General features: G+C 51.0%; 1 protein-coding gene across 2 annotated transcripts in view; it reads left to right on the forward strand.

The window, feature by feature from the left end:
• The window catches only part of LOC116952979 (uncharacterized), a 123859-nt gene that overhangs the window by 90108 nt on the left and 20879 nt on the right, over positions 1-12872 (forward strand). For both annotated transcript variants that reach the window (XM_032972755.2, XM_032972754.2), the window contains exons 2-4: positions 1969-2121; positions 5690-5778; positions 9245-9364. In XM_032972755.2, the coding sequence (XP_032828646.1) occupies positions 1969-2121; positions 5690-5778; positions 9245-9364 (362 nt within the window). The remainder of the gene's footprint in view (positions 1-1968; positions 2122-5689; positions 5779-9244; positions 9365-12872) is intronic.

A 12872-nucleotide genomic window follows, 5' to 3' on the forward strand; every position in this document is an offset into this window, starting at 1 on the left:
CGTGCGCTTCGATTTATTTAGAGTATATTTGGCTGCTGTAAATGTCCACACGATAAGTCACATCACGTTGCGCTATCGTTTGTGGCCAGGTCGCTTCTGAAAAATAAGCTAATAATTCACTGGGCCTTACCTGGTAAAATACAAATCTTTAATTTAAGCTACATTTTTTTGTGATTTTCTTACTTTCCCTATGCTTTGCACTCCTATCGTTTTTTTATTTGTTGTTGTAACTTTCTGGCCCCGTGCCCTTCCTGGACATCTGTGAAAAAAAAAGATCTTGACAACTCATCAGATTCCTCCTGCGGTACAAATAAAGATTCAGATTCTTGATAGGTGCTCGTGAACGGCGCTTGCGCCAACAGTCCACGGAGGCCGTGCGGGTGGGATTCGTTGTGGCCTCCGCTTTCGCCCACCGGCACTTGCGTCCTTGCAACGTATTCCCATCCCACCACTGTCAGCGATTGCGAATGTGATTACGGGTCACGGGGGGGGGGGCGGGGGGGGGTGCGTGGGAGTATTTTTTTGCATTCAAATGTCTCGCGGAGCAATATCCCTGATTACAGCTCTTGGGCGCGGAGTCGTGAAGTCACCCAGGTGTATTTATAAAGCGAGAGGCATGTGCGCATTACAGGGACCGGCCCGACAGGTGATTGGGCTCATTAAAGCCCCCGGAAGATTACGGATTGGAAACGTCCGTCATAAAAGCAGAAACGGGGCGTTGGTGGCTAGCGAGTGATGTCAGTATCTGACGGTACCAATTAGTCTGTCTCCCGCAAGGAGATTTAATCTCACATCCCCTCCCCTAAACCCTCCCCCCGCCCCTCCACGCCACCTCTTGTTCTCGAGTGACGGAGGAAGCCGTGGTGCGATGCTGAGCAGACTGAACTTGCAGTCCAGGGGTTGCCGGTTCAATTCCAACTCCCGGCGCGGCGAGACCGAGATGCGCGTCTATGAATAGTGAATAGTGCTCAGGGCTTATCGAATGTCCTTCAGGACAGCGCTCACATTTGACGTCGTCATCCGTGGGATAAACTGTTTAATAAGGACACGCAGACGGTTGTGACATGAAATCATGTGTGACATCAGCTTTCCTGGAAATTATCGCATGAGAAATTAAGCCCGGAGTATCCTCATCTGCGAGTTCTTTAACTATCCTGTTCTCACAGCTTGAAGCCCACGCTCTTGCTAGATACACATTTATATTCGCATACGCACAGCTTATAGACAAACATCACAACAAACGTCAACACAACATCACAAACGTCGAGACGAGTCAACAAATAATCCCGTGCTGGGTGCATCCATCATGATGATCATGATGAGTTCGATCGATTTCCAATGATGGTGAGACAGTGATGATGATGATGATGAGAGTGATGGCAATGATGGTGACGGTGATCGTGACGCAAGTGACAGTGATGATACGGATGATTATAACGATGACGGTGATGTCGGTAATGTTGATCGTGGTGAAGTCGGTGATTCTATGAAATTTGCGATTCAGGATCATGATTTGATTCAAGAACCAATTCTTATTTTGACCATCGGGGTGAATACAGAGGCCACGAGTGATCCCTAGAACCTACTCCTTGCATGCACAAAACCAGAAGTACGTTGCTTCTCAAACACATAATTGGATGCTTGTATCGTTAGCTTGAAATAGTTAAATATTTTTTATTCTAATTTGTTTACCGTGAGCCTGAGAAAGAATTTAGATAAATTATTTAATTCATGCATCAATATGGCTCCAGATGATAGTGATGACAGTGCAAATGATGATAGTTTGATGATGATGAATACGAGGATGATGATCATGGTAATGATGACTGTAATGGCGACTACGATGTTACCTACAACACCGACGATGATGATGCCGAAAGATGACATCGATGTTGACGTCAACAGGGATGGCCAAGTTAACCTGCGCGCATCTCTATCTACCCCCCCTCCCTCCCTCTCTCGCACCAGCTGTGTCCACCCTGCAGGATGAGAGCCGGAGGACGGATCACTTCCGGACGACTCGCGCCGTCAAAACCAACGCGCTGGTGCCGTCGACGCGTCCACGCTGCGTGGACGAGCTCTGGCAGAGCGCGGCGGAGAAGCCCAGGGCAGAGATCCATGGTGGGGCCCTGCACCGCCGACCCCGTCGCCGTTTGCCCGATCATTCTCCCCTCGACTCGTTCTTAACCCCTTTTCCACTGGCGCGTCCTGTTCCGGCTCAGTGGACCAAATATAAATATGTATATAAACAAAATCAAATCATTTTGATTGACATGCGACAATCACTCTTTGCAGGGCTTCTTATTCTCGTCCTTACGGCTGATGATGATGATGAAGTAGAGCAACAGCTGTGATTTTACACCGAGCGTGGTTGAGCCATGCAATTGCGTCAGGAGTAGCGGAGTGGTGTAATCGCCGTGGTCCTCTGTCGTGTTTGTGAATCCGGCATCGAGTCACGAAATGTCCCACGGCCCTGTCCCGGGTGGTTACCATGGTCGCCGCACACAGGAGAGTTTTTACATTTGTGCATCGTCATTTTCCCCCACCGCACCTCCGATTTGCACGGTTTGGCCACGTAGTGCGCGAAAGAAATTCAACGTGCATACATACGTCATCAATAATCATTAATTATCCGCATCCACTGCTGCCACGGGCCGTGCGCTGACGCGGTTTAGCGGTTGTGGCCCCAGAAGCTTTCGCGGAATATCGAAGCCGGGGATCTTCTGCACCGTTGGGTCTCCCACGAGGAGGTGTTTGCGACTTCTCGCGAACACCATTCGGCATTCCAAGCCTCGTCACACTGCAACGTCCAGTGTGGATAAAGAGGGCCTACTAGAGCGGCTTCAGAAGTAATCCCGCGGTGTCGTCTTCCGCGAGTCGTTCTGTGACGCGAGGCGACATTACACCGCTCCCTGCGAGGGTTTGGAATGGGGGGGTTCTTCACCTTGCGGCATGATGCCGGGAGCGCCACCGTGAGACCATGGTGAGAGGGCTCCGACGAGCTGCACACACCAAGAACTTTGACCCCGCGCCCAGCTAAACGTTCTGGAGGGAGCGAGTTGCTATTTGACGATGCGGGGGGGATCATTGTCTTTGTACGTGCTAGTCGTTGCGTGGGGAGCGGCAGTGTAGCGATTAACGCACTGCGCTACGAACCCGGCAACCAGAGTTCGATTCCCGCTCACGGCCAACACCGGTGATGATTATCTGAACTGGTCCTGGGCCTCCCCTAGGTCGACCCAGCCTTAAATGAGCAGTTTGTTCACCGCGTCACCCCATTTAGTGTGTCGTGTTGGCCTTCATAGGTGCTTGCTTAAAGCACTTCTGTTAAGGCTATAAGAGTATACTTTTGTTTGTTTTTGTATGGGTGAAGGTGTATGTGTGTTTAGATGTGAGTGTGTTTGTACAGGTGTGTGTGTGTGTTTTTAAGTGTTTGTAGGTGTCCGTGTGTATCATCAAATGGCAAAAATCCCCCGTATAGCCTTTAACAAACTGTCGGGGCAAATGCTGTAAGCGAGCGCCTATGAAGCCAGGCACAGCACACGAGGGGGTGGCGTGGCTAACACCACGCCCGGCCGCCTTCGTCTCCCCAGTCAGTGCTGGACGTTTACACACCGCACCAGGTACTCATTTAAGGCCGAGTAAACCTCGGGAGAGGCCCAGGAGCGCTTCAAAGAGTCGCCACTGTTATTGTTCGAGAATGGGAATCGAACCCGGGTCACCGGGGTGTGCAGCTCGGTGCGCCACGCACGACACTACGCTCACCTACGCGCACAGAGAAATAGTTCTCGTTTGACGCAACCTCCCCAACACTCCCTGGCTTGTGATTCTATTTTTGCAATCCCTCTGCTCTGTGTTTTATGACGAGGTTCGTCATAAACCCACCCCAGGTTTGTTGGATGCCGCCGTGTCAACGGAGCAAGGTGCGCTTGCTGATTTGGGCCGAGATATGGCCCAACCCAAACCCACCGAGCTGAATGCAAGCGGCCCTCTTTAATCAGACCACTCGTTGTTTTTTTTTCCTTTTCCCCAGAGCCAATTGTACCGTTTATGTTTTCGAATCCCTGTTATGCGATGGGCGACAGGTGCTGTATTGGCTATGGCTTTGTTGACTGAGGGAATGCGTGTCGTGCAGGGCAGTGGTCACGTAAGGGCATTAACGCCCTGCTCATACGAGCTCGGCGACCCGAGTTTGATTTCTGGTGCCCGCCGCGACCAACGTCTGTGGCGAGTGAACTCTCCATTGATTCTGGGCCAGCCTGGCAGAGCAAACAAACCTTGCACGATGGCCATGGCATGACGCAGGCCTTCGTCCAGCAGTGGATCGACGAAGGGTTATCAGGACCTGTTCCGGGACACCTCTCCTCGGTCGACTCTGCGTGAAACGAGTGCACTGGCGTCTGATCGCCCTCGCTGGGGATACAAAAAGGTGGCCGGATGTGCCACTGGCCATACCGCTCCCGTTCACGTGCCGTTCCAACCCAAACAGGTGCTCGCTAACAGCAGCTGCCCCCGCGGTCTATAAGAAGGCCGTACGGCGGGTCTTTGCCTTTGTGTGTGCACGTGTGGACTTTGCTTCAAAAACGGGCACCTTGGGTCCGATTAGCAGCCATGGATTACATCAGTGGCAAGTGACATCTGAACTGCTCCTGGGTCACCCCTGGGTTGACTTAGCCTCAAATGAGTACCTGGTATGTTCTGTAAACATCATCACTGGGGAGACAAAGGCGGCTGGTTGTGGAGCTGTCCCCGATAATCTTTCGCAACAGCACTTGCCCCAGAATTGTCTGAGGCTTTGTCTTGTTTACTTTTGCCTGTCTTTTGACCTGTGTCACCCACTCAAACGAGCTCCGATCATTTTCACGTCTTGAGTCCATTGCCCCAGTGTCTCCCTTAGCTCATCGTCACGATTTGGAAAGTCCACCTCCGCCGGTCTGACATTCCGGAATCCAGCTTTGTCGCTGTACGTTGGAAGTTTCCCTTCGGCACTCCACGTAACCCTTCGGCACTCCACGTGACCTTAAAGTACACTTAGCCCGTCACACGCAATCTGGTGATGTTGTTTACATATTCGTGTTATAGTCAACCCGCAATGTTCCTGAATTTCATCATTTTGCCCTGTGGTCAATCTGGAGGTTAATCTGCCCAAGCCGATTTGCGCTGCAGGAAATTAAATATTTTTTTTGACTTATCGTAGATTTATGTTTGTGCGAAATTTAAAATTACATTTTATTCCTCCTGTGATGCTTTTGTTTTTTATTCCGATTGCTACTTTCTTCAATGCTATCCTTTGTATTTGTTTGTCTTTGCTTTTGTTCATTTTTGAAAATTAGACTTTATCCTGGTCACGTGGCTTCTCACCTGATGGAAACAAAATAAACGTCAAACTTTAAGCGGCTACTTAGGGGGAGGGTTGGGGTTGGGGAGGCAATTGGCAGCTGTTGTAGTTGTGATGTTGTTGGCGTCATGAACACGTGTGAGACCCGAGTTCGATTCCTCAAATGTGTACCTGGGTGCGGTGTGCGAACATCGCCACTGGGGAGACAAAGGCGGCCGGGTGCGGTGCTGGCCACCCACCCCCTCGTGCACCGTGTCGGCCTTCATAGGTGCGACTCGCGAACAGCGATTGCCCCAACAGTCTATTAAGGCTATATGGGGGAATCTTTATTTTGTTTGTGTGTGCGTGCAGATCAGGACAGTGTAACGGGGAGTCAAGTGTCCACCGAGTCGCCCCGTGAATCCGTTCGGGTCACGCTGAGGGCTCCTCCGCCGTCCCCGGTAGGTTGAACTCGCCCCAGACCCCCACAGGTTGTGGCATGCAAACATGAGATCAGGGACGTGTTGCTGATTTGAAAAGTCTTGGCAATCGTTCCGAGATTTGAAATTTCAGATGATCCAAAAGAATGAAACGTTTCAGATCGATCTGAAAATGATTCATTCACAGGATGTGACGTCACTTTCTTGAAGTCGCGTCCACACTCTTGCATCTGAGAACACGAGACGGTCATTGTCTGAAATGTCGGCCCAATGAGATATATATTTTTGTTCCATCGTAAGGCCATGCGAATGATGAATGGGAGAGCGTTACTTTGAGTCGACACAGCAAGTGGACGCTTCCGCAGTGGTGCAGCGATGAGCGCGCTGGCCTTGCGATCCAGGGGCCGCCGGTTCGATTCCACCTCCCGGCGTTGCGGTTGAAACCGATGGAAGTTCATGAAATCCTTCCGCCTCCATCCCACCCAGCAGTAGAAGTGGGTGCACCACGGTTGGTCGTCAAGTACAAAAAGACATTTGAACTATTGGACGCAACTGGGATTATCTAATGCAAACGTCTTGGGTAATATCACGGAGGTAAATCGAAGGCCGTTCATCCCCCGACGTCTTTGGGAAAGGACATGGACGCTTTTTTTGAGATTAGATCGGCAGGACACACGTGGTGGGGTAAAGTGTGGGTACTCAAACGTCTTCTAAGACGTCTGGCCAGCGTGGAAGAGTAGGCCAAATACCCTCGAGGGGTTCACCAGAGCTCCTTTTTAGTGCGGATCCTTCCACCAGCAGCGGTATGAGCAAGCAATTGCAGGGCTGCACCTTTGCCTGCTACAATGTACGGCAGTGAATTGTTGCTTTTTCAGTGACCATACGGCGGTTGTTTAAATTGAAATAGGAGCAATAAAAAGCATGATTTGTTTTGCTCGCTGAGAGAAAGGGAAACTCCCGGACTCCAGGCTGGCTGGTGTATTTCGAGATGCGCGTGTTCACGAGTGTTCACGTTTGAAGACACATTTCTTCCCGTCTCGAGCGAAGCATTTCACATTTTTCCCGTCATCGCCCAACCCCCTCGTCTACGATTCAAAGCGCGCACGCTTCGCTCAACATTTCCGCAGCTTCGATGCGATCTCCAGATTGTTGATGATCACCTCGAACTCCTTTAATCCAACGCACGAAGGCACGAAAATGTTAAGCATAAATACATAAACATACCTCCCATTTGTCTCCATATTCTGGGCGCACGTGTTGTGTGTGGAGCATTACCCATAATGCACCAGGGTTGCAGCCGCAACTGTGGATGTTGAGGGTGACCGGCGAGGGAATGGTCCCCGTGGTTAACGGGGAGATGACAGACGGTGTCCGTGATGTTGCTCCCCCACCTCCCCCCCCCCCCACCTCATCACGGATGTGAGGAGTTCACTGCAGTATATTACATGAAATCTGTTTAACACGCAGGCTTTTGCGAGCCAATGTCTTCCACAGTAGAGGTTTTTTTTGGTGGGTTAAATCGCGGAAAAATATATGTGTCGTGAAACCCGCCGCCACCCGACACAGCCAATTAGTAACCGACACAGCCAATTAATAACCTTACGAATTGGTTGTGTCGGGTGGCGGAGGGTTTAAACTACACATTTACATTCATGCAATCTAACACAAAGAACCTCTAATAGATACATGACATCAATACAGTACAACTCTCCCCCGGTCTGTGTGCCATGTCCTTTCTGAAAGATGTCTGCGATCATTGCCTTGCCTTCCAGTCATCCCTGTCCATGCTATTGAATCACTGAGATACTCCTCCCAGTCGCATCCAATTGTTAAATGTCGTTATGTTGCTTAATTCGCTGTCTTGCACCGATCATTTTCCCGGTCAAGATCACATTTATATTCGGTCTCGCCTTCTCTTCCCATATCCAAGAAATCTAACATTGCCTTTCTCTCATTATTCTCATGAATATTCTGGATGTGCACCCTCCTATCTGAAATACATGCAAGTTTTGACTTAAAGCTTTCGTCACTGCAGGGATTCATATTCTAGGTTCTTTCGGTAAAGTCATATAGAAGGGAAACAAGAATATACATGCAATTTTACTCATCTTGTCCTAAAACCACATTTCCGTTGCTTCTACGTTGCTTTGTAGGGTGTTTGCAATTGTCCAGCTTTCCATACAACTATAGTACTGGCTAATGATTCCATACCGAGCCTCAACCATCCATGCGTTGCTGTTTATTTAAATGTTCTGTCTTTGGAATAATCGGCATTTGGGTCGCCTTGCTCAAGGGAGAGAAACACGGGTCTCAAAAATGCCAGAATTTTTTGTCCAAAATGTTGTGGATGTCTCTTAGCGGCATAAAAACAAATTGTAGGGCTGTCCGGATCCCCACAGTGGCCATGAGAATGATCATATGATGTGTCCCACGATCTGTGATGTCATAATATGTACACATCTCACCCGACTGCACCATTCAACTCTTGTTTATAACGCCCACTCCATTACGCTTCTTTCAGAATTATTTTAATGGATGCTTATATTTTTTCTTCATATGGACGCGACTAATGATCCCAATTCGGACTCGCCTTGCTTTAAGGGACATCGCAACATGATGGTGCCATCCGTCTCACAGCAGTGCCATATTTCGGTTGGCAGTGGGGGGGGAGGGGGGGGCCCTGGGCATTATTTCTTTTGGCGCAGTCGTCACAGTGAAAGGAACGGACGTGCCGAGGAGGCGTGCACGCGATGCCCTCCTCATTACGCTTGCCCTTGTGGGCGTCGTATCTCGGTCGCGACGGAAGCGCGGCCGTGGAGGGATGAAGCCCCGCACCATTATAGAGCGATGTTCCAGCGGCCGCGGTGATGTCATGCGCGCTCATCCGTCAGCACCGCTCATCTTCTGCCAGTAGGAGGCCAGCGTGGCCTTGAGAAAGGTGTGAATTCGAGAATGTCTAATGAGCGATAAAAAAAAACATTTTTACATGACATTTTCTTTGTTGCACCATGCGTATTTGGCGATCGAGTTTGCAGCGAAGCGACGTGTGTTCATTGTTAAAGCAAAATATTTATACGCTTAAATTGTTATTTTTTAAAATGTAATTGTAATCGTGGTGACCATTTGTAATGTAGCGAACCGAACGGGTGGTTTTTACACTGGACAATCTCAATCTAGCATTTCATGAAGACATTATGATGATTAGAATTTTTGTATGAAACGAAGACAATTAATTTTAAGTAGCCGCGCATGGGGAAGGTAGACCTCATGAATGGCCAAACAAAACGGAGCGGGCAAACGAGCGAGCGAGCGAGCAAGCGAATGAATGAACGAACCAAGGAATGAATGAATGAATGCGCAAGACACCGATGACAGTGGACATCACTGCGGGATTACATCACGCTCACTGGGTCCATCTGCGTCTTCTGGGCCACTGACGCGCGCTGGCATTGATCCACCGTTTCCCCGCGCGTGTGCCACCATTAAGGCTGTGAGCTCCGGCAGTGCTGCTGCTGCTGGCGGTGGTGGTGGCAGCGGTGGCGACGGCGGCAGCCGCCACGTGACGGAACGGAGCGGGTGCTGTAGCGTCACTCCCTGGAGCCCCAAGGTAAGACGCTGTCCCTCGCCCAAGTTTTGGCGGCCCGATGAAATCCGCCCGGAGAAAAATCGTCGGCGGGATTTCATCGTGATCGCGACGCTTGGCGGTGTCGTGCGAGGATCGTGCGGCGCGTTCGGTTTTTACGCGCGCGCGTTTTTTTTGCGTGCGCGTTGGGCGGTAAGGCACGCCAGGCCTGGCTGCTGCTGCTGCTGCTGCGCGCAGTATTACAAATCCACGCTACAGTCACTCGGTGGCTTTCGCTTGTGGTTCTGCCGCTCGCTGCTCTGCTTAAGCATTTCGGAACCTTGCGATATCCGCAGCAGCCCGCGCAATGAATTTATCTACAGAAATACGTACCGTGCGTTGGTTTAAAAACGCAACGACAAAAATCAACGCGAGAAAAATTGTTTAGCTGTAGCACAAAAAATGGGGGGGGGGGGGGGGAGGATTTTTGTTAAAACATTTTTAAAAAGCAGGCTGCAAACGAGGCAGGAGCCATCGGGGTGGGGAGTGTTACGCGGTCGTTGAGAGTCGCCCCACGTCCCCCGTGGCGGGGGGGGGGGTGCTCTGGCTTTGTGAAGCGATCTTTGGCAGGAAAGCCAATCGGGCATCGAGACAGAAAAGGCCTTTGTGTGCGTCGTCCGTCAATTCGGGTGCTACCAAGGAGAGAGAGAGGGGGGGGATGGAGCAGTTGTGGAGGGCGGGGCGGGGGGGGGAGCGAAGGGAGGGAGGAGGGTGGAAGCAGAGATGGAAGCGTAAAGGGGAGGATGGGGGGGGGCTTCTAGGACTGTGCTGGCTGTGCAGGGAGGCTAGGGTCTCCCAGGGTAACCGATTAATATACCCAGTGCAGCATACAAAACAAAGCTGCCACTTCTTTTTTTTCCAACCCTCGTTCGCGAGATGAAACGCTGCCAGCCACGAGAGAGAGAGAGAGGGTGGCTCAGCGATGTTGTCACCCTCTCGTGCGTTACTGCGATTCTGCCGTTCCCGTTTGATGGGCCGAGTTTTTTTTGCCCCCTTACCCCCCCCCCCAGTTGCGATGTCGCTCATAGTAGAGCGGCGCGTAGGCAATGAAGAGCGGAAAATGAACCTCTTTCCTCCTTCAGTGGCGCAAGGTGCAGGACGGACGCAGGAAGAGTGACACTGTGATCTCTAAGGGTCAAAGGGCACAGCGACCAATATTTGCCACGTGCAATGTTACATTTTTTAAGCGATAATGCGTGCACCCACCGGAGGGACCCTTCGGAGCTCTGTCTAGTGGAGGGCCTTCCGCCAGCAGCGGCGTGAACAAGCAGTTGTAGGCCCGTGCCTTTACCTTTTACCTATTGCAAGGGCATTTTTTTTGTGACAGTTGCGCAAACGCTTATAATGCCAGAAAAAAAAGAGCTCCCATTTTTAGAACGGTGTTCATAAAATATTACTGCGCCTAGGTGCATCCGCTCATATATTATAATCAAATTACATTATTCATGAGGGCTTTTTTTTTTCATTTACGCTGCCGTGTTGGCTGTGGCATCGCCGGTGACGCCATTTAGGGCTGTGGCTTCTCCGGCGGGCAGCGGGCAGGGCGAGGGGGGAGAACTGCCTCCTCACGACACGGCTTTCCCGCGACGTGCGGAGCCGCGATTCTGCCGGTTAATTTCTGCGAGGGAGGTGATGGAGGGGTTGGAGGGAAAGAGAAAAATTCCGTACTTGGCGGGGCGGAATTGCGCTTGATTGCCTTTGCGGTAGCCCTTGAGAAGCTCAGCCGTCCTCTTTGTGGCCAAGTGGGGTTGTTTGGGGCCACGGCCCCATTTTAGATGTGGCTTTATAAACGCCCTGCTGTGCGAACACCGGCCACCGCGTGAATCGTACCACAGCTGAGTGTACGGTGAACTTCTGTCGTCGCCACACGTAGCCCAACCGTGCAGATCGCAGGTGCGGAGGGTTGCGCGTGACCCCCACACACCTCGAGGGCTTCATATTTCCAGACATTTTCAATCCACTGATGGATAAAGATGCTCCCCGCCCCACCCTATTTACCATGTCGTTTGTTGAAGTCGTGTTTTTTTTTAGCATACTTTGCCACGTTGGTCGGCGTGGGTTTGTTGAAGGGTGGTGAGGGGGCGTGTGTAGTGGGGGGGGGGGGATGCGAGTCTCACCACTGTGGCCGGGAATCGAACTTGGATCCACCGGGTTCAGAGTGCAGTGCGCTAACTGCTACCTCTCCACTTGCTTAACACAAGCCAAAAATGACTCAAATCTAGCCAAATTTATCGTAACTTTGTTTAACATTAAGCGCACTGCTTTAGGAAAAACAAGTGTCAGACAGCTGGCTGACCTTCAAAAATGTCGTTCACCAGCGCAAGGGATTGTGGATAAGATGGTTGAGGGTTCAACAGAGGTGAGTCCAAATGGCCTAGGGTCCCTCCTCAGGTCGCTTCCTCCAAAGTACAAAAAGCCAGGATGCATCACGGGAAGAAGAATACCTCCCGCAATACCAGAAGATCAGCGAGCTCCATGTAAATGCACCGTATTTATTATAACGCAACCGACGAAACCTGGGACTCGACGGCCTTGGCAAGGCACGTAGATTCGACAGCTACTTCGAAGAGAGGACGATCCTGGGAAAACCACGACAGGTGACAAGGCCGAGTCCTCTCCATTTCCACAAACGTTCTTCATCCCTGACCTTATCCCGCAACCGGAGGGTGCGCGATTTGGTGGACGCAGGATGTGTGTGTAGTAAGCTTTTGCCAGGATGTCAGGATGTGAAATGTAACGGTCGATGACTCCAACGATGGCGCCCAAACTGGACGGCAAACATTTTTTTTCTTCCAAAAAACGAAAAGCCCTCTCTCTCTCCGGTGCCGCCCATGGGCCCCCCCCCCCCCCCCCGTGGCCGCTTGCGCCGGCGACAGCTGCCGCGCGACGCGTGCGAGCGCAAGGAGGCTCCGGGCGAAGCCACGAAAACAACAACTGCGCGGAGAGAGAGTCTCCGGCCAGACATTCACTAGAGTCCCTTCCGCTCGTTGGCATCAAATCATTCACGGTCGTTTTCACCCACTGGTATTTGTTTTATTTTTCTTTCACTGAACTTACAAGAATTCCGGCCCATCACCAAGTCGACCCGGAATGCTGATCTATCCCATCACAGCTCGGAAGCAAAATCAGGCTCGAGCCTGAAAAATCAGGCTCGAGCCTGATTTTCACTCGGTTGGGTGCCCATAATGCGAAAAAGACATCTGTGAAAAAAAAGCTTTATAGCTGATTCTGATTCTGCACCGGCACCGGTGTCATGGGCGTTGTGGACAGCGCAGGGCTCTGCAGAAAAATACGCTGCTGTTCTGTACTCCCCCGAACTTTGACCAAGTCGTGCTAACCAGCGTGGTGAAGTATGGTCAAACGACCCGAACGGTGTGGAGAGGCGCTCATCCTGCAGCGGGTTGACTAGTGGGCTCTACGTGTATGCAAGAATCATGTGCAGCATAAATACAGATATTGAAGGAAGAAATTATTTCAAATGGTTTTTGTTTTT

This window comes from Petromyzon marinus, chromosome 49 (assembly GCF_048934315.1).
Source record: "Petromyzon marinus isolate PM22_M1 ecotype Great Lakes invasive population chromosome 49, UKy_Petmar_22M1.pri1.0, whole genome shotgun sequence".
NCBI lineage: Eukaryota > Metazoa > Chordata > Hyperoartia > Petromyzontiformes > Petromyzontidae > Petromyzon > Petromyzon marinus.